We start from the raw sequence: 20,544 nt of genomic DNA, 5'->3' as shown, positions 1-20,544 counted from the left end.
CTGTGATTTAAACAAATTTCAGACATGGGACCTCGATTTTAACCATTTGTCTACAGGAAAGAGACTCATCGTGTGCCTCCATCTGACATATTTAAGCACTAATGCAATCACATTTCAAGGGAAATGTTTATAACTTCATATTCCATGATCATTGATCAAAAGTGTATTTGTCCTCCTTTGTTATGCTTAAAGCTAGAAATAATTCAAATCAGTCATTTAAGGGATAATCAATTGAAAGTCATTTTTCAAGGGTTCATGCAATTGGCACACACCCATGCTCCATTTTAGACCTAACATGGTAACACCCTATCTAGTTTTATGACTCTTTGTTTAAGAAGCACATGTGGGAGAGCCCCACCATTTTGTCTTCTTTACAGGAAAGTTAAGCCTCCCGCTTCTTTCTGCCAGCCAATCAGGTTTCACTCATTCCCACACTGCAGATGTGTTTTGACCAATCAGATAACCTCTTGACATGTTTATAAAAGGTCTCGCTCCCCATTTTCTCTTACGCTTCTCTCTTACTTCTCTCTTATGTCTCGCTCTTACGTCTTGCTCTTACCTCTCTCTAGTCCTCCTCTTTGCATCTGACTTAACAGTTAGATGTTATTCAGTTTAGTGATGCTGAATTTTTGAGATATTGATTGAACTTCTCTCCAGTCAGGGAGTGGCTACCAGCCATTCCCACAATGACTAACTTTAAGTTTTATCTCCATTTTTTAAATTAACCAAGCAGTTTTTAATTTTTGGAACAAATCAATTTTTATAGCCTCCCATGAGTAAGCTTTAACGAACTCTAGCATCTTTGATTTGAGAACATGTTAGTTAAACTACCCATCGGCGTCCAGGAGTGGTGCCGTGTAGGAGAACCAGAACCTCAGCCAGGCCGACAGTATCCCGCGGGCCCGTACAGTGAATGAGCGGAAAACGTCTTCGGAAAAACGCAGGAAAAGCTTTTTCCCCACACACTGCTGGTTACGCAGAAGGAGCTGTCATCATCACGCCTGTTCGAAGGAGGGTTAAACTGCACGCACACACAATTCTGGCAAAAAGGTGGTTTATAACTTAACAAATTCTCTCAATCAAAAATTCTAGATTCAAAGTCCATATTTTTCATTTTGGTAAAGTTTTATTAATTTCATTACTTTAACTTTCCATTTTCCTTCTTCCTCTTCCTCAGAGCGTTAGGAAATCCCTATAAATCCCAAATTCACGCAAACATCTAAAACACTCAGAATGTGTAGATACCATACAGCTGTGTTAAAATGTACATTTTGTGTGATACCAATGAGTCAAAATAACTGTGAATGATTGTGAAACTGCCTAATCTATCATCGTGGTAATAGCCTGTAAAATAAACATGTACATATTGTAAACGCTGTGTTTTTATTGACATTTAAACCTTTATTAAACCTCTATTCTGACGTCAAGAACCCACTACAAAAACAGGGAACTGTAACAATTAATTAAAATAAAGTGATCTAGGACACTTAAAACTCAATTCTAGATGGCACCTCTGGCAACGAACATATTAAAAATTAATAATTAATATTTTTGAATATTAATCATCCTTTGTTCCCCTACACAGGTGTCCGGTGGCCTCCCATGAGGCGGCGTTGGCAAAGGGAACTCCCTTGGCCAGACAGACGTGGCCCACTCCAGCGAGACCTCCTCTGGCATGAGAGACGAGAAAACCACCGGCGGGCAGGGCGAGGAGGGCTCAGGCGAGACAGACGGGAAGACCTCCGGCAGGCTGGGCGAAGAGGGCTCAGGAGGGACGGACAGGAAGACCTCCGGCAGACCTCCGGAAAAAACCACTGAAAAATATACAAAATACCAAAAACACAGGACAACTACTAATAGTACAAAAAAATACTGACAAAAAATGACTAAACACCAAACACACACAAGATATATACAGATATACAAAAATATACAAAACAACACCAAAGGTACACAGTGGACGTCAGTGGATGACCTGTGACCCAAGGCTACTAAATCACTTCAAAGTCATTGACATGAAAGGATTTCATAGCAACCCGCATAAACAAACTATTTTATGACTTCAAAGTGGTCACCATAGAAACCAACCATCACTATTAAGGACTGTGTTCCATAGAACTTGCATAAACATACCAACTTTTAACTGAAGAGCAGCAAAACATTGATCTCCAGCGTATATAACCATCTTTCTTCAGTCCATTTGCTTTAGCTTTTCAAAAAGAAAATCACCCTTTTAAGTGTTAATCGCTCGCTGATAGTTAAAAACATTTTTTTTCAAGTTGAAAAAAATTCCAGTCAACTCAAAGTAAGTGCTTTTAAAGAATATGTTTCCAAACGTATTGTGACAGTGACATGATTGTTATGGTTTCTATATAATTATCATAAGTGCTATCAAATATACATAATTTATTATTAACTAAATAATCAATACAAAGAAATGCAATGTAACAGTGTTATGGATGGGATGTCGTTTGATTTGATCATATTATTGAGATTTGGTTAGTTTAAATTATTACACTACAATAGATCACAGTTTGTGTGTAACAATGTTTGTTTCAGAATAAGTGCATTAAAAAAAAAACTTTCTGGTGGTTGAGGTCGGTATCGGCCGCTGGGTAGGTCTGTCCTGCTATCTGCAGGCTTGCGGGTAGGTGGATTCTGCGCCTTTGGCTGGGGGCTGCTGCTCTGCATTGGTTGTGTGCCATTGGGGTGCCTCTCTCCCGCGGTGGCGGCCGCCGGTCGCCGGGAGGGCATTGCCCCGTGGATTGTGCTGTCCGGTGGGGGGCGGGGCCTGGGCTGCTGTTCTTGAGCCGTCTGGGGCTGTGCGGTCTTGCTGGGTTGTGGCCGATTCGTGGGCTGGGGTGGGTGGGCGCCCCCCACGAGGGTTTGGCCCGGGGGCTCGCCCTTGGGGGTCCCTTGTCCTGCAGTGGTGCCCTTGGGGTCCGGCGGGGTGGTTGCGGGCCTTGCCCTACCATGCCTGCGGGTGCGGCACCGGGTGGCCCAGGCTTGGGCGTCACCCTGCGAGCCGGGCTCTGCGGTGTGGCTGGACCATTTGTTGGGGGGGGGGCTGTCTAGGGCTCATCCCACCGGTGGCATCAAGGAAAGGAGATCTGGCACGCTCTGGGGTGCTCGGTCGGTGCGCCTGGGGGCCGGCGGGGTGACTTGCGAATCCCCTTGGTGCCCTCGGCGACTATGGGCGTGGTTGTCGTCCCTGGGAGCGCCGCTCTCGGTGCCGCTTCTGTTCCGGGTCCTTCTGGCCTGGGGTCCGGTCCCTGCTGGCTCTGGGCCCACCGACGGGCGTCCGCCGACTGCCCGTTCGGCGCGGCTCTGGCCGTCTGCTGGGCGTGGACCTTGGCTCCTTTGCTGGGGGTCTCGGGCGAGGGGCTCTCTGGGGAGTCCCCTCGGGGGATTGTGTGCTTGGGTGTCGGCGGGTGGGGGGGTGGGATGCTGGCAGGGGGCCTTGGGGTTGGGGGTTGGGGTCGGTGGCGGGATGCGCTGGGTGCTTGGCTGCTTGGGGATTCCTCAGATGTGTGTGTGGGGAGCGGTGTCTGCCTCTCGGCCTGGGATCTTGGGGGCGTCTGGGGGGCTGCTCGGCCGTTCGGGGGTGGCCTGGGGCTCCTTGGCCCCTGCTCTTTCTGCTGGCCTGGCTGCATCTGCGGGCTCGGGGCAGTTCCTGGGTTTGCGGTAGCGATTTTTGCACATATACTGGTCTACGATGCACTGGCACGCCTTGAGATGTGGGATAGAATTCATACCGGGGCTAAACTTTAGACACGTTAATCCCACATACCTGCTTTAGGTATTACCACTCACTCAATCCCCTTGTCCACAGCCACCAACTTTATAGCTAAGCTTCACACTTGTCACTATACTGGCTTGCTTACACAACATAATAAGCACAATATGTTCTACAACTTCACATCTCACCATCACTGTAAAACAATCTATTCCTCCCCACCGTTTCTATTTCATACCTTAAGTCTCTCCTCACTGCTCCCTTTCCCCTCTACCCCCTTCCACCTAGGTGTAACACTGCTCTCCCTTTTTATATCCTCCCTATAGTAAAAAATGTCTTACCCTTCCTTAGGGAGGGCTGGTGATGGTCAAAATTAAGCAATAAAATAAACCAATGTATTTTATTGCAATAACAAAACATGCATCTGGGGCATGTCTCATAACAATTGCACTTCTTGTAGTTTTGACTTTTGACAGCAGGTGCGGACAAGATTAAAAAAAAAAAACTTTACCCTTTGTTAATATATATATATATATGTTACTGATCTGCTCACTAAACCTATTTTCCTCCCTCAGAGTATGGAGGATATTTATTGTTTTAATGATGAGCCGATGTGAGCCGGAGAAATATACAAAATTAATTTATTAATTAAATTATCAATACAAAGAAATGCAATGTAACAGTGATATGAATGACAACCCCCATCCCCGCTGACAATACCTCGTTTTTTACGTGACCCTCAGATTGCATCACAAGTTAAAGAAAAAAAAATCCTAAATTGTTAAATTGTGCAGTGATATTATGATTATTTTTTTAATGAATTGTTTTCTTAACAATGTAATTATTTTTGTTAATTTAATTTTTGTCTTTTTTTATTATATTTGATTAATTTTAGGGTAGACTGTGCATTGAAACCCTTAGTGTACCGAGGCACTTGACATAAAAGGATTCCATAGCAACCTGCATAAACACAATATTACTTCCATGACTTGAAAGTGGTCACCACAGAAACCATTATCTGTGTTCCATAGAACTTGCATAAACAAACCAACTTTTAACTGAAGAGCAGCAAAACATTGATCTCCAGCGTTGATAACCATCTTTCTTCAGTCCATTTGCTTTAGCTTTTCAAAAAGAAAATCACCCTTTTAAGTGTTAATCGCTCGCTGATATTTAAAAACTTTTTTTTCAAGTTGAAAAAAATTCCAGTCAACTCAAAGTAAGTGCTTTTAAGGAAAATGTTTCCAAACGTATTGTGACAGTGACATGATTGTTATGGTTTCTATATAATTATCTAAAGTGCTATCAAATATACATCATTTATTTATTAACTAATTAATCAATACAAAGAAATGCAATGTAACAGTGTTTTGGATGGGATGTCGTTTGATTTGATCATATTATTGAGATTTGGTTAGTTTAAATTATTACACTACAATAGATTACAGTTAGTGTGTAACAATGTTTGTTTCAGAATAAGCGCGTTAAAAAAAAAACTTTTTTTTAACCTTAAGTCTCTCCTCACTGCTCCCTTTCCCCTCTACCCCCCTTCCACCTAGGTGTAACACTGCTCTCCCTTTTTATATCCTCCCTATAGTAAAAAATGTCTTACCCTTCCTTAGGGAGGGCTGGTGATGGTCACAATTAAGCAATAAAATAAACCAATGTATTTTATTGCAATAACAAAACATGCATCTGGGGCATGTCTCATAACAATTGCACTTCTTGTAGTGTTGACCTTTGGCAGCAGGTGCGGACAAGATTAAAAAAAAAAAACTTTACCCTTTGTTAATATATATATATATGTTACTGATCTGCTCACTAAACCTATTTTCCTCCCTCAGAGTATGGAGGATATTTATTGTTTTAATGATGAGCCGATGTGAGCCGGACAAATATACATAATTAATTTATTAATTAAATTATCAATACAAAGAAATGCAATGTAACAGTGATATGAATGACAACCCCCATCCCCGCTGACAATACCTCGTTTTTTACGTGACCCTCAGATTGCATCACAAGTTAAAGAAAAAAAATTCCTAAATTGTTATATTGTGCAGTGATATTATGATATTTTTTTTCATGAATTGTTTTCTTAACAATGTAATTATTTTTGTTAATTTAATTTTTGTCTTTTTTTTATTATATTTGATTAATTTTAGGGTAGACACTGTGCATTGAAACCCTTAGGGTACCGAGGCACTTGACATAAAAGGATTCCATAGCAACCTGCATAAACACAATATTACTTTTATGACTTGAAAGTGGTCACCACAGAAACCATTATCTGTGTTCCATAGAACTTGCATAAACAAACCAACTTTTAACTGAAGAGCAGCAAACCATTGATCTCCAGCGTAGATAACCATCTTTCTTCAGTCCATTTGCTTTAGCTTTTCAAAAAGAAAATCACCCTTTTAAGTGTTAATCGCTCGCTGATATTTAAAAACTTTTTTTTCAAGTTGAAAAAAATTCCAGTCAACTCAAAGTAAGTGCTTTTAAGGAAAATGTTTCCAAACGTATTGTGACAGTGACATGATTGTTATGGTTTCTATATAATTATCTAAAGTGCTATCAAATATACATCATTTATTTATTAACTAATTAATCATTACAAAGAAATGCAATGTAACAGTGTTATGGATGGGATGTCGTTTGATTTGATCATATTATTGAGATTTGGTTAGTTTAAATTATTACACTACAATAGATTACAGTTAGTGTCTATCAATGTTTGTTTCAGAAGAAGCGCGTTAAAAAAAAAACTTTTTTTTAACCTTAAGTCTCTCCTCACTGCTCCCTTTCCCCTCTACCCCCTTTCCACCTAGGTGTAACACTGCTCTCCCTTTTTATATCCTCCCTATAGTAAAAAATGTCTTAGCATTCCTTAGGGAGGGCTGGTGATGGTCACAATTAAGCAATAAAATAAACCAAAGTATTTTATTGCAATAACAAAACATGCATCTGGGGCATGTCTCATAACAATTGCACTTCTTGTAGTGTTGACCTTTGACAGCATGTGCGGACAAGATTAAAAAAAAAAAAACTTTACCCTTTGTTAATATATATATGTTACTGATCTGCTCACTAAACCTATTTTCCTCCCTCAGAGTATGGAGGATATTGATTGTTTTAATGATGAGCCGATGTGGGCCGGAGAAATATACATAATTAATTTATTAATTAAATTATTAATACAAAGAAATGCAATGTAACAGTGATATGAATGACAACCCCCATCCCTGCTGTCAGTACCTCGTTTTTTACGTGACCCTCAGATTGTATCACAAGTTAAAAAAAAAAAATCCTAAATTGTTATATTGTGCAGTGATATTATGAATATTTTTTTCATGAATTGTTTTCTTAACAATGTTTTTGTTAATTTAGTTTTTGTCTATTTTTATTATATTTGATATATTTTAGGGTAGACACTGTGCATTGAAACCCTTAGGGTACCGAGGCACTTGACATAAAAGAATTCCATAGCAACCTGCATAAACAAATTATTACTTTTATGACTTGAAAGTGGTCATCACAGAAACCATTATCTGTGTTCCATAGAACTTGCATAAACAAACCAACTTTTAACTGAAGAGCAGCAAAACATTGATCTCCAGCGTAGATAACCATCTTTCTTCAGTCCATTTGCTTTAACATTTCAAAAAGAAAATCACCCTTTTAAGTGTTAATCGCTCGCTGATATTTAAAAACTTTTTTTTTCAAGTTGAAAAAAATTCCAGTCAACTCAAAGTAAGTGCTTTTAAAGAATATGTTTCCAAACGTATTGTGACAGTGACATGATTGTTATGGTTTCTATATAATTATCATAAGTGCTATCAAATATACTTCATTTATTTATTAACTAATTAATCAATACAAAGAAATGCAATGTAACAGTGTTTTGGATGGGATGTCGTTTGATTTGATCATATTATTGAGATTTGGTTAGTTTAAATTATTACACTACAATAGATTACAGTTAGTGTGTAACAATATTTGTTTCAGAATAAGCGCGTTAAAAAAAAACTTTTTTTTAACCTTAAGTCTCTCCTCACTGCTCCCTTTCCCCTCTACCCCCTTCCACCTAGGTGTAACACTGCTCTCCCTTTTTATATCCTCCCTATAGTAAAAAATGTCTTACCCTTCCTTAGGGAGGGCTGGTGATGGTCAAAATTAAGCAATAAAATAAACCAATGTATTTTATTGCAATAACAAAACATGCATCTGGGGCATGTCTCATAACAATTGCACTTCTTGTAGTGTTGACCTTTGACAGCAGGTGCGGACAAGATTAAAAAAAAAAAAACTTTAAAACTTTACCCTTTGTTAATATATATATATATGTTACTGATCTGCTCACTAAACCTATTTTCCTCCCTCAGAGTATGGAGGATATTTATTGTTTTAATGATGAGCCGATGTGAGCCGGACAAATATACATAATTAATTTATTAATTAAATTATTAATACAAAGAAATGCAATGTAACAGTGATATGAATGACAACCCCCATCCCTGCTGACAGTACCTCGTTTTTTACGTGACCCTCAGATTGCATCACAAGTTAAAAAAAAAATCCTAAATTGTTATATTGTGCAGTGATATTATGAATATTTTTTTCATGAATTGTTTTCTTAACAATGTTTTTGTTAATTTAGTTTTTGTCTATTTTTATTATATTTGATATATTTTAGGGTAGACACTGTGCATTGAAACCCTTAGGGTACCGAGGCACTTGGCATAAAAGGATTCCATAGCAACCTGCATAAACACAATATTACTTTCATGACTTGAAAGTGGTCACCACAGAAACCATTATCTGTGTTCCATAGAACTTGCATAAACAAACCAACTTTTAACTGAAGAGCAGCAAAACATTGATCTCCAGCGTAGATAACCATCTTTCTTCAGTCCATTTGCTTTAGCTTTTCAAAAAGAAAATCACCCTTTTAAGTGTTAATCGCTCGCTGATATTTAAAAACTTTTTTTTCAAGTTGAAAAAAATTCCAGTCAACTCAAAGTAAGTGCTTTTAAGGAAAATGTTTCCAAACGTATTGTGACAGTGACATGATTGTTATGGTTTCTATATAATTATCTAAAGTGCTATCAAATATACATCATTTATTTATTAACTAATTAATCAATACAAAGAAATGCAATGTAACAGTGTTTTGGATAGGATGTCGTTTGATTTGATCATATTATTGAGATTTGGTTAGTTTAAATTATTACACTACAATAGATTACAGTTAGTGTGTAACAATGTTTGTTTCAGAATAAGCGCGTTAAAAAAAAAACTTTTTTTTAACCTTAAGTCTCTCCTCACTGCTCCCTTTCCCCTCTACCCCCCTTCCACCTAGGTGTAACACTGCTCTCCCTTTTTATATCCTCCCTATAGTAAAAAATGTCTTACCCTTCCTTAGGGAGGGCTGGTGATGGTCACAATTAAGCAATAAAATAAACCAATGTATTTTATTGCAATAACAAAACATGCATCTGGGGCATGTCTCATAACAATTGCACTTCTTGTAGTGTTGACCTTTGACAGCAGGTGCGGACAAGATTAAAAAAAAAAAAACTTTAAAACTTTACCCTTTGTTAATATATATATATATGTTACTGATCTGCTCACTAAACCTATTTTCCTCCCTCAGAGTATGGAGGATATTGATTGTTTTAATGATGAGCCGATGTGAGCCGGACAAATATACATAATTAATTTATTAATTAAATTATCAATACAAAGAAATGCAATGTAACAGTGATATGAATGACAACCCCCATCCCCGCTGACAATACCTCGTTTTTTACGTGACCCTCGGATTGCATCACAAGTTAAAGAAAAAAAATTCCTAAATTGTTATATTGTGCAGTGATATTATGATTATTTTTTTCATGAATTGTTTTCTTAACAATGTAATTATTTTTTTAATTTAATTTTTGTCTTTTTTTATTATATTTGATTAATTTTAGGGTAGACACTGTGCATTGAAACCCTTAGGGTACCGAGGCACTTGGCATAAAAGGATTCCATAGCAACCTGCATAAACAAAATATTACTTTTATGACTTGAAAGTGGTCACCACAGAAACCATTATCTGTGTTCCATAGAACTTGCATAAACAAACCAACTTTTAACTGAAGAGCAGCAAAACATTGATCTCCAGCGTAGATAACCATCTTTCTTCAGTCCATTTGCTTTAGCTTTTCAAAAAGAAAATCACCCTTTTAAGTGTTAATCGCTCGCTGATATTTAAAAACATTTTTTTCAAGTTGAAAAAAATTCCAGTCAACTCAAAGTAAGTGCTTTTAAGGAAAATGTTTCCAAACGTATTGTGACAGTGACATGATTGTTATGGTTTCTATATAATTATCTAAAGTGCTATCAAATATACATCATTTATTTATTAACTAATTAATCAATACAAAGAAATGCAATGTAACAGTGTTTTGGATGGGATGTCGTTTGATTTGATCATATTATTGAGATTTGGTTAGTTTAAATTATTACACTACAATAGATTACAGTTAGTGTGTAACAATGTTTGTTTCAGAATAAGCGCGTTAAAAAAAAAAACTTTTTTTTAACCTTAAGTCTCTCCTCACTGCTCCCTTTCCCCTCTACCCCCTTCCACCTAGGTGTAACACTGCTCTCCCTTTTTATATCCTCCCTATAGTAAAAAATGTCTTACCCTTCCTTAGGGAGGGCTGGTGATGGTCAAAATTAAGCAATAAAATAAACCAATGTATTTTATTGCAATAACAAAACATGCATCTGGGGCATGTCTCATAACAATTGCACTTCTTGTAGTGTTGACCTTTGACAGCAGGTGCGGACAAGATTAAAAAAAAAAAAACTTTAAAACTTTACACTTTGTTAATATATATATATATGTTACTGATCTGCTCACTAAACCTATTTTCCTCCCTCAGAGTATGGAGGATATTTATTGTTTTAATGATGAGCCGATGTGAGCCGGACAAATATACATAATTAATTTATTAATTAAATTATTAATACAAAGAAATGCAATGTAACAGTGATATGAATGACAACCCCCATCCCTGCTGACAGTACCTCTTTTTTTACGTGACCCTCAGATTGCATCACAAGTTAAAAAAAAAATCCTAAATTGTTATATTGTGCAGTGATATTATGAATATTTTTTTCATGAATTGTTTTCTTAACAATGTTTTTGTTAATTTAGTTTTTGTCTATTTTTATTATATTTGATATATTTTAGGGTAGACACTGTGCATTGAAACCCTTAGGGTACCGAGGCACTTGACATAAAAGGATTCCATAGCAACCTGCATAAACAAATTATTACTTTTATGACTTGAAAGTGGTCATCACAGAAACCATTATCTGTGTTCCATAGAACTTGCATAAACAAACCAACTTTTAACTGAAGAGCAGCAAAACATTGATCTCCAGCGTAGATAACCATCTTTCTTCAGTCCATTTGCTTTAACATTTCAAAAAGAAAATCACCCTTTTAAGTGTTAATCGCTCGCTGATATTTAAAAACTTTTTTTTTCAAGTTGAAAAAAATTCCAGTCAACTCAAAGTAAGTGCTTTTAAGGAAAATGTTTCCAAACGTATTGTGACAGTGACATGATTGTTATGGTTTCTATATAATTATCATAAGTGCTATCAAATATACTTCATTTATTTATTAACTAATTAATCAATACAAAGAAATGCAATGTAACAGTGTTTTGGATGGGATGTCGTTTGATTTGATCATATTATTGAGATTTGGTTAGTTTAAATTATTACACTACAATAGATTACAGTTAGTGTGTAACAATATTTGTTTCAGAATAAGCGCGTTAAAAAAAAACAACTTTTTTTTAACCTTAAGTCTCTCCTCACTGCTCCCTTTCCCCTCTACCCCCCTTCCACCTAGGTGTAACACTGCTCTCCCTTTTTATATCCTCCCTATAGTAAAAAATGTCTTACCCTTCCTTAGGGAGGGCTGGTGATGGTCACAATTAAGCAATACAATAAACCAATGTATTTTATTGCAATAACAAAACATGCATCTGGGGCATGTCTCATAACAATTGCACTTCTTGTAGTGTTGACCTTTGACAGCAGGTGCGGACAAGATTAAAAAAAAAAAAACTTTAAAACTTTACCCTTTGTTAATATATATATATATGTTACTGATCTGCTCACTAAACCTATTTTCCTCCCTCAGAGTATGGAGGATATTTATTCTTTTAATGATGAGCCGATGTGAGCCGGACAAATATACATAATTAATTTATTAATTAAATTAGCAATACAAAGAAATGCAATGTAACAGTGATATGAATGACAACCCCCATCCTCGCTGACAATACCTCGTTTTTTACGTGACCCTCGGATTGCATCACAAGTTAAAGAAAAAAAATTCCTAAATTGTTATATTGTGCAGTGATATTATGATTATTTTTTTCATGAATTGTTTTCTTAACAATGTAATTATTTTTTTAATTTAATTTTTGTCTTTTTTTATTATATTTGATTAATTTTAGGGTAGACACTGTGCATTGAAACCCTTAGGGTACCGAGGCACTTGGCATAAAAGGATTCCATAGCAACCTGCATAAACAAAATATTACTTTTATGACTTGAAAGTGGTCACCACAGAAACCATTATCTGTGTTCCATAGAACTTGCATAAACAAACCAACTTTTAACTGAAGAGCAGCAAAACATTGATCTCCAGCGTAGATAACCATCTTTCTTCAGTCCATTTGCTTTAGCTTTTCAAAAAGAAAATCACCCTTTTAAGTGTTAATCGCTCGCTGATATTTAAAAACATTTTTTTCAAGTTGAAAAAAATTCCAGTCAACTCAAAGTAAGTGCTTTTAAGGAAAATGTTTCCAAACGTATTGTGACAGTGACATGATTGTTATGGTTTCTATATAATTATCTAAAGTGCTATCAAATATACATCATTTATTTATTAACTAATTAATCAATACAAAGAAATGCAATGTAACAGTGTTTTGGATGGGATGTCGTTTGATTTGATCATATTATTGAGATTTGGTTAGTTTAAATTATTACACTACAATAGATTACAGTTAGTGTGTAACAATGTTTGTTTCAGAATAAGCGCGTTAAAAAAAACAACTTTTTTTTAACCTTAAGTCTCTCCTCACTGCTCCCTTTCCCCTCTACCCCCCTTCCACCTAGGTGTAACACTGCTCTCCCTTTTTATATCCTCCCTATAGTAAAAAATGTCTTACCCTTCCTTAGGGAGGGCTGGTGATGGTCACAATTAAGCAATAAAATAAACCAATGTATTTTATTGCAATAACAAAACATGCATCTGGGGCATGTCTCATAACAATTGCATTTCTTGTAGTGTTGACCTTTGACAGCATGTGCGGACAAGATTAAAAAAAAAAAACTTTACCCTTTGTTAATATATATATGTTACTGATCTGCTCACTAAACCTATTTTCCTCCCTCAGAGTATGGAGGATATTGATTGTTTTAATGATGAGCCGATGTGGGCCGGAGAAATATACATAATTAATTTATTAATTAAATTATTAATACAAAGAAATGCAATGTAACAGTGATATGAATGACAACCCCCATCCCTGCTGACAGTACCTCGTTTTTTACGTGACCCTCAGATTGCATCACAAGTTAAAGAAAAAAAATTCCTAAATTGTTATGTTGTGCATTGACATTATGATTATTTTTTTCATGAATTTTTTTCTTAACAATGTAATTATTTTTGTTAATTTAGTTTTTGTCTATTTTTATTATATTTGATTAATTTTAGGGTAGACTGTGCATTGAAACCCTGAGGGTACAGAGGCACTTGACATAAAAGGATTCCATATCAACCTGCATAAACAAAATATTACTTTTATGACTTGAAAGTGGTCACCACAGAAACCATTATCTGTGTTCCATAGAACCTGCATAAACAAACCAACTTTTAACTGAAGAGCAGCAAAACATTGATCTCCAGCGTAGATAACCATCTTTCTTCAGTCCATTTGCTTTAACATTTCAAAAAGAAAATCACCCTTTTAAGTGTTAATCGCTCGCTGATATTTAAAAACTTTTTTTTTCAAGTTGAAAAAAATTCCAGTTAACTCAAAGTAAGTGCTTTTAAGGAAAATGTTTCCAAACGTATTGTGACAGTGACATGATTGTTATGGTTTCTATATAATTATCATAAGTGCTATCAAATATACTTCATTTATTTATTAACTAATTAATCAATACAAAGAAATGCAATGTAACAGTGTTTTGGATGGGATGTCGTTTGATTTGATCATATTATTGAGATTTGGTTAGTTTAAATTATTACACTACAATAGATTACAGTTAGTGTGTAACAATATTTGTTTCAGAATAAGCGCGTTAAAAAAAAACAACTTTTTTTTAACCTTAAGTCTCTCCTCACTGCTCCCTTTCCCCTCTACCCCCCTTCCACCTAGGTGTAACACTGCTCTCCCTTTTTATATCCTCCCTATAGTAAAAAATGTCTTACCCTTCCTTAGGGAGGGCTGGTGATGGTCACAATTAAGCAATAAAATAAACCAATGTATTTTATTGCAATAACAAAACATGCATCTGGGGCATGTCTCATAACAATTGCATTTCTTGTAGTGTTGACCTTTGGCAGCAGGTGCGGACAAGATTAAAAAAAAAAAACTTTACCCTTTGTTAATATATATATGTTACTGATCTGCTCACTAAACCTATTTTCCTCCCTCAGAGTATGGAGGATATTGATTGTTTTAATGATGAGCCGATGTGGGCCGGAGAAATATACATAATTAATTTATTAATTAAATTATTAATACAAAGAAATGCAATGTAACAGTGATATGAATGACAACCCCCATCCCTGCTGACAGTACCTCGTTTTTTACGTGACCCTCAGATTGCATCACAAGTTAAAGAAAAAAAAATCCTAAATTGTTATGTTGTGCATTGACATTATGATTATTTTTTTCATGAATTTTTTTCTTAACAATGTAATTATTTTTGTTAATTTAGTTTTTGTCTATTTTTATTATATTTGATTAATTTTAGGGTAGACTGTGCATTGAAACCCTTAGGGTACCGAGGCACTTGACATAAAAGGATTCCATAGCAACCTGCATAAACAAATTATTACTTTTATGACTTGAAAGTGGTCATCACAGAAACCATTATCTGTGTTCCATAGAACTTGCATAAACAAACCAACTTTTAACTGAAGAGCAGCAAAACATTGATCTCCAGCGTAGATAACCATCTTTCTTCAGTCCATTTGCTTTAACATTTCAAAAAGAAAATCACCCTTTTAAGTGTTAATCGCTCGCTGATATTTAAAAACTTTTTTTTTCAAGTTGAAAAAAATTCCAGTCAACTCAAAGTAAGTGCTTTTAAGGAAAATGTTTCCAAACGTATTGTGACAGTGACATGATTGTTATGGTTTCTATATAATTATCATAAGTGCTATCAAATATACTTCATTTATTTATTAACTAATTAATCAATACAAAGAAATGCAATGTAACAGTGTTTTGGATGGGATGTCGTTTGATTTGATCATATTATTGAGATTTGGTTAGTTTAAATTATTACACTACAATAGATTACAGTTAGTGTGTAACAATATTTGTTTCAGAATAAGCGCGTTAAAAAAAAAAAAAATTTTTTTAACCTTAAGTCTCTCCTCACTGCTCCCTTTCCCCTCTACCCCCCTTCCACCTAGGGGTAACACTGCTCTCCCTTTTTATATCCTCCCTATAGTAAAAAATGTCTTACCCTTCCTTAGGGAGGGCTGGTGATGGTCACAATTAAGCAATAAAATAAACCAATGTATTTTATTGCAATAACAAAACATGCATCTGGGGCATGTCTCATAACAATTGCACTTCTTGTAGTGTTGACCTTTGACAGCAGGTGCGGACAAGATTAAAAAAAAAAAACTTTACCTTTTGTTAATATATATATGTTACTGATCTGCTCACTAAACCTATTTTCCTCCCTCAGAGTATGGAGGATATTGATTGTTTTAATGATGAGCCGATGTGAGCCGGAGAAATATACATAATTCATTTATTAATTAAATTATTAATACAAAGAAATCCAATGTAACAGTGATATGAATGACAACCCCCATCCCCGCTGACAGTACCTCGTTTTTTTTTTTTTACGTGACCCTCAGATTGCATCACAAGTTAAAGAAAAAAAATTCCTAAATTGTTATATTGTGCATTGACATTATGATTATTTTTTTCATGAATTGTTTTCTTAACAATGTAATTATTTTTGTTAATTTAGTTTTTGTCTATTTTTATTATATTTGATTAATTTTAGGGTAGACTGTGCATTGAAACCCTTAGGGTACCGAGGCACTTGACATAAAAGGATTCCATAGAAACCTGCATAAACACATTATTACTTTTATGACTTGAAAGTGGTCACCACAGAAACCATTATCTGTGTTCCATAGAACCTGCATAAACAAACCTTCTTTTAACTGAAGAGCAGCAAAACATTGATCTCCAGCGTAGATAACCATCTTTCTTCAGTCCATTTGCTTTAGCTTTTCAAAAAGAAAATCACCCTTTTAAGTGTTAATCGCTTGCTGATATTTAAAAACATTTTTTTTCAAGTTGAAAAAAATTCCAGTCAACTCAAAGTAAGTGCTTTTAAAGAATATGTTTCCAAACGTATTGTGACAGTGACATGATTGTTATGGTTTCTACATAATTATCATAAGTGCTATCAAATATACATCATTTATTTATTAACTAAATAATCAATACAGAGAAATGCAATGTAACAGTGATATGAATGACAATCCCCGCTGACAGTACCTCGTTTTTTTGTTTTTTTTACGTGACCCTCAGATTGCATCACAAGTTAAAAAAAAAAATCCTAAATTTTTATATTGTGCAGTGATATTATGATTATTTTTTTCATGAATTGTTTTCTTAACAATGTAATTATTATATTTGATATATATTAGGGTAGACACTGTGCATTGAAACCCTTAGGGTACCGAGGCACTTGACATAAAAGGATTCCATAGCAACCTGCATAAACAAATTATTACTTTTATGACTTGAAAGTGGTCACCACAGAAACCATTATCTGTGTTCCATACAACCTGTATAAACAAACCAATTTTTAACTGAAGAGCAACAAAACATTGATTTCCAGCGTTGATAACCATCTTTCTTCAGTCCATTTGCTTTAGCTTTTCAAAAAAGAAAATAACCCTTTTAAGTGTTAATCGCTCGCTGATATTTAAAAATATTTTTTTTCAAGTTGAAAAAAATTCCAGTCAAATCAAAGTAAATTCTTTTAAAGATTATGTTTCCAAACTTATTGTGACAATAACCTTCTTATGGTTTCTACATAATTATCATAAGTGCTGTCATATATACATAATTTATTTATTAATTAAATTATCAATATAAAGAAATGCATTGTAACAGTGTTATGGATGAGATGATCTTCATCTCTGCTGTGGTTAGCATGTTGTGTGGTCAAATGTTAGCAACTTTGATCATTTGATTTGATCATATTATTGAGATTTGGTTAGTTTTACTTATTACACTACAATAGATCACAGTTAGTGTGGAACAATGTTTGTATCAGAATATGTGAATAAAAAAAAAAAAAAAAAACTTTACCCTATATTACTAATATATGTTACTGATCTACTCACTAAACCTATTTCCTCCCTCAGAGTATGGAAGATATTTATTGCCTTGAAGATGAGCCGATGTGGGCCAGAGAACAACAGGAGTCAGTTCAGCTGGTAAGAACCTGGTCAAGCCCCCTTCATGTTCTTCTGTACAATTCTCTACTTAATGATGTTGATGTGTTATTGATGGTTCCTAAAATATGGATATTCTTCTGCTTTTCAGGAAGAGGTTCCTAGCGTCATTGCCATATTGGATGCTGATTACCAACCCTCACAGGTTCCTGGCTACTCAAACATGCCCCGCATTCCACATTGGACTGAACTCCTAAACGTAACCCCCCCAGCTAATGCTGGACCTGTTTTCATAGTAAGATCTTTGTTTAACACGTCACTTTATATATATTTGCAGATTTCTGTAATGATACCATGACAGGGTGTCTAACTTTCACGTGGTTTTGTGTCTCCAGTATGATAGAATCCCAGTGAAATCTTCGATCCCAGTGTATGCTCCAAGGACGACTACAGTCCCCACCTTTGGGGGAAAGTAAGTAAAGCCAACAAACAGAGGAGAACTACAATAGACGTTACTTCTTATGTGATATAGTTTCTGATCCAGTGTGTTTTCGTCTTTTAGGAAAGAGAATTACTTTGTGCCCCCAGTGCATCGAGCGCGACCAGTGGAAACAGCGCCCCCAGTGCAGGCAGCACCCCCAGCGCATAGAGCACCCCCAGTGAAGACAGCACCCCCAGCGCATAGAGCGCCCCCAGTGCAGACTGCACCCCCAGGGCATAGAGGGCCCCCAGTGCAGAGAGCACCCCCAGGGCATAGAGTTCCCCCTGTGCATCGAGCGCCACCAGTAGAGACAGCACCCCCAGCGCATAGAGCGCCCCGAGTGCAGACAGCACCCCCAGCATATAGAGCGCCCCCAGTGCAGACAGCGACCCCAATGCAGACAGCACCCCCAGCGCATAGAGCACCCCCAGTGCAGACAGCACCCCCAGCACATAGAGCGCTCCCAGTGCAGACTGCACTCCCAGGGCATAGAGGGCCCCCAGTGCAGAGAGCACCCCCAGGGCATAGCGTTCCCCCTGTGCATCGAGCGCGACCAGTGGAAACAGCGCCCCCAGTGCAGGCAGCACCCCCAGCGCATAGAGCACCCCCAGTGCAGACAGCACCCCCAGCGCATAGAGCGCCCCCAGTGCAGACTGCACCCCCAGGGCATAGAGGGTCCCCAGTGCAGAGAGCACCCCCAGGGCATAGAGTTCCCTCAGTGCATCAAGCACCACCAGTAGAGACAGCACCCCCAGCACATAGAGCGCCCCCAGTGCAGACAGCACCCCCAGCATATAGAGCGCCCCCAGTGCAGACAGCGACCCCAGTGCAGACAGCACCCCCAGCACATAGAGCACCCCCAGTGCAGACAGCACCCCCAGCGCATAGAGCGCCCCCAGTGCAGACTGCACCCCCAGGGCATAGAGTTCCCCCTGTGCATCGAGCGCCACCAGTAGAGACAGCACCCCCAGCACATAGAGCGCCCCCAGTGCAGACAGCACCCCCAGCATATAGAGCGACCCCAGTGCAGACAGCGCTCCCAGCGATTGCCCCAGTTTCACGGTGAGTTGTTTTATTCCTACATGTCTTTCTTGAGTCTGACTCTGGATTGTACTCTTACAATGTGTATTTGTGTTTTTTTTCTTCAGAATGGCGAAGAAGCCTAGGGTGGCAGACGGGCCGCACATCAAAAAGCCTCCGAACGCCTTCATGCTCTTTCTGACGGAGCACAGGAAGTCTGCGGAGGAGGAGCTGGGCGTGAGAAGCAGTGCTGCGGTTAACAAATTCCTCAGTGAACGGGTGAGTTAGTTTGTTCGCCTTCATGCTTTTCCAGATGATCTGTCATCTTTAAACTTTCGTCTCCAGTGTGTGTGACTGACACTTTTGTTGTTGTCCATCTACAGTATAAAATGATGTCAGAAAAGGAGAAAGAGAAGTACACTACTAAGGCCAAAGAGCTAACTTCTCTCCACTCCATTGAGAACCCCGGGTGGAGCAACAAAATCAACTACGTAAGTCTACTTTGCAGACATGTTGACAAAGCAACCTCAAAGGTGACGTGAAAGTGTTTGATCAGCTGACACAGTTTCATGTGTTTGTTTTTAGGGAACGAAAAGGAAACGAAATTGGGCAAAAGATGGAAACATGAACACTTCAAAGAAGCGAACTGGGGATGGAAGTGGTCCAGTGGGGTATTCCATAAAGGCGGATAAACAAACTCTGAGTCTATCCATAAACTCTGGGTCAACATACCCCGCGATGGGAAACTCTGGGTATCGGATTCCATTAAAGCTGGTATGAAGTGGGTCAATCAACCCCGAGTATGTAAACCTTGGGTTACTTATGTGCACGCGCGCGATAAAAAGCCATCATCAATGGCTCAAAGAATACACAAACTGCCATGACAAACCAATGATCTGCATCTACAATGTTATAAAGAAAATTATCGTTATCACAAAAAAAAAAAAAAAAGACGTAAAGCAACACAACATTAGTAATAATGTGAACACGTCTGTGGTGTGTGATGTCACTAATGTGTTTCAGAGAAAAGTGTTAAGGTAAATTAAAGTGTGAAGAAATGGTGATCAGGTGGGCGGAGCCAGGTAGAAACCCAGGGTTTCTTTGATAAAACATGCCAGCGACCAGGTTTAGTTCACGGACAATGTTTCCCGGGTAACATACTCAGAGAAGAACATACCTCGCTTTTTGGAATGGCATACTCAGAGTTTCCCTCATTTGAGCCTGAACATACTCAGAGTTTGAACATAACCCGCTTTATGGAATACCCCTCAGGAGTCATTGACTGACCACCCCACTTCATGCACGGTGTGGGGAGCCAGCCAGCCGCCAACACAAGTTTCATGTCCCTTGATAAAACAAACTGCTTTTGTATTGTTTTGGACCATAATCATGTATTAAAAAATAACTTGAACCTTTAAGCAGCCTACAGTAAAATAATTACATCATTAAAGTGATTTTACAGCATGCAGTGATTTTAATGCAAACAGGTCAGTGATACAATAAGATTTGTCTGACCCACCACCCCAACCATGCTCCAGTGTCCCTTATATTTTAAGA

General features: G+C 37.4%; 1 protein-coding gene across 2 annotated transcripts; it reads left to right on the top strand.

The window, feature by feature from the left end:
- Positions 1-1,691: 1,691 nt before the first annotated feature.
- LOC114454517 (early nodulin-75-like) lies at positions 1,692-19,767 on the top strand. Of its 2 annotated transcripts, XM_028435066.1 has the most exons (8): positions 1,692-2,305; positions 17,457-17,528; positions 17,638-17,781; positions 17,882-17,958; positions 18,049-19,029; positions 19,116-19,266; positions 19,371-19,478; positions 19,573-19,767. In XM_028435066.1, exons 2-8 carry the CDS (start codon positions 17,460-17,462, stop codon positions 19,765-19,767), a joined length of 1,725 nt encoding a protein of 574 aa, XP_028290867.1. In that variant the 5' UTR covers positions 1,692-2,305; positions 17,457-17,459. The 2 variants fall into 2 exon arrangements, with proteins under 2 accessions (XP_028290867.1, XP_028290865.1); XM_028435064.1 differs by lacking the exon at positions 1,692-2,305 and having other exon boundaries at positions 17,044-17,528.
- Positions 19,768-20,544: the final 777 nt, after the last annotated feature.

The sequence above is a fragment of the Gouania willdenowi genome, chromosome 20 (genome assembly GCF_900634775.1).
Source record: "Gouania willdenowi chromosome 20, fGouWil2.1, whole genome shotgun sequence".
Taxonomy (NCBI): Eukaryota; Metazoa; Chordata; class Actinopteri; order Blenniiformes; family Gobiesocidae; genus Gouania; species Gouania willdenowi.
Note: the sequence above shows the minus strand (reverse complement) of the source record. Positions and strands in the feature narration are given on the sequence as shown.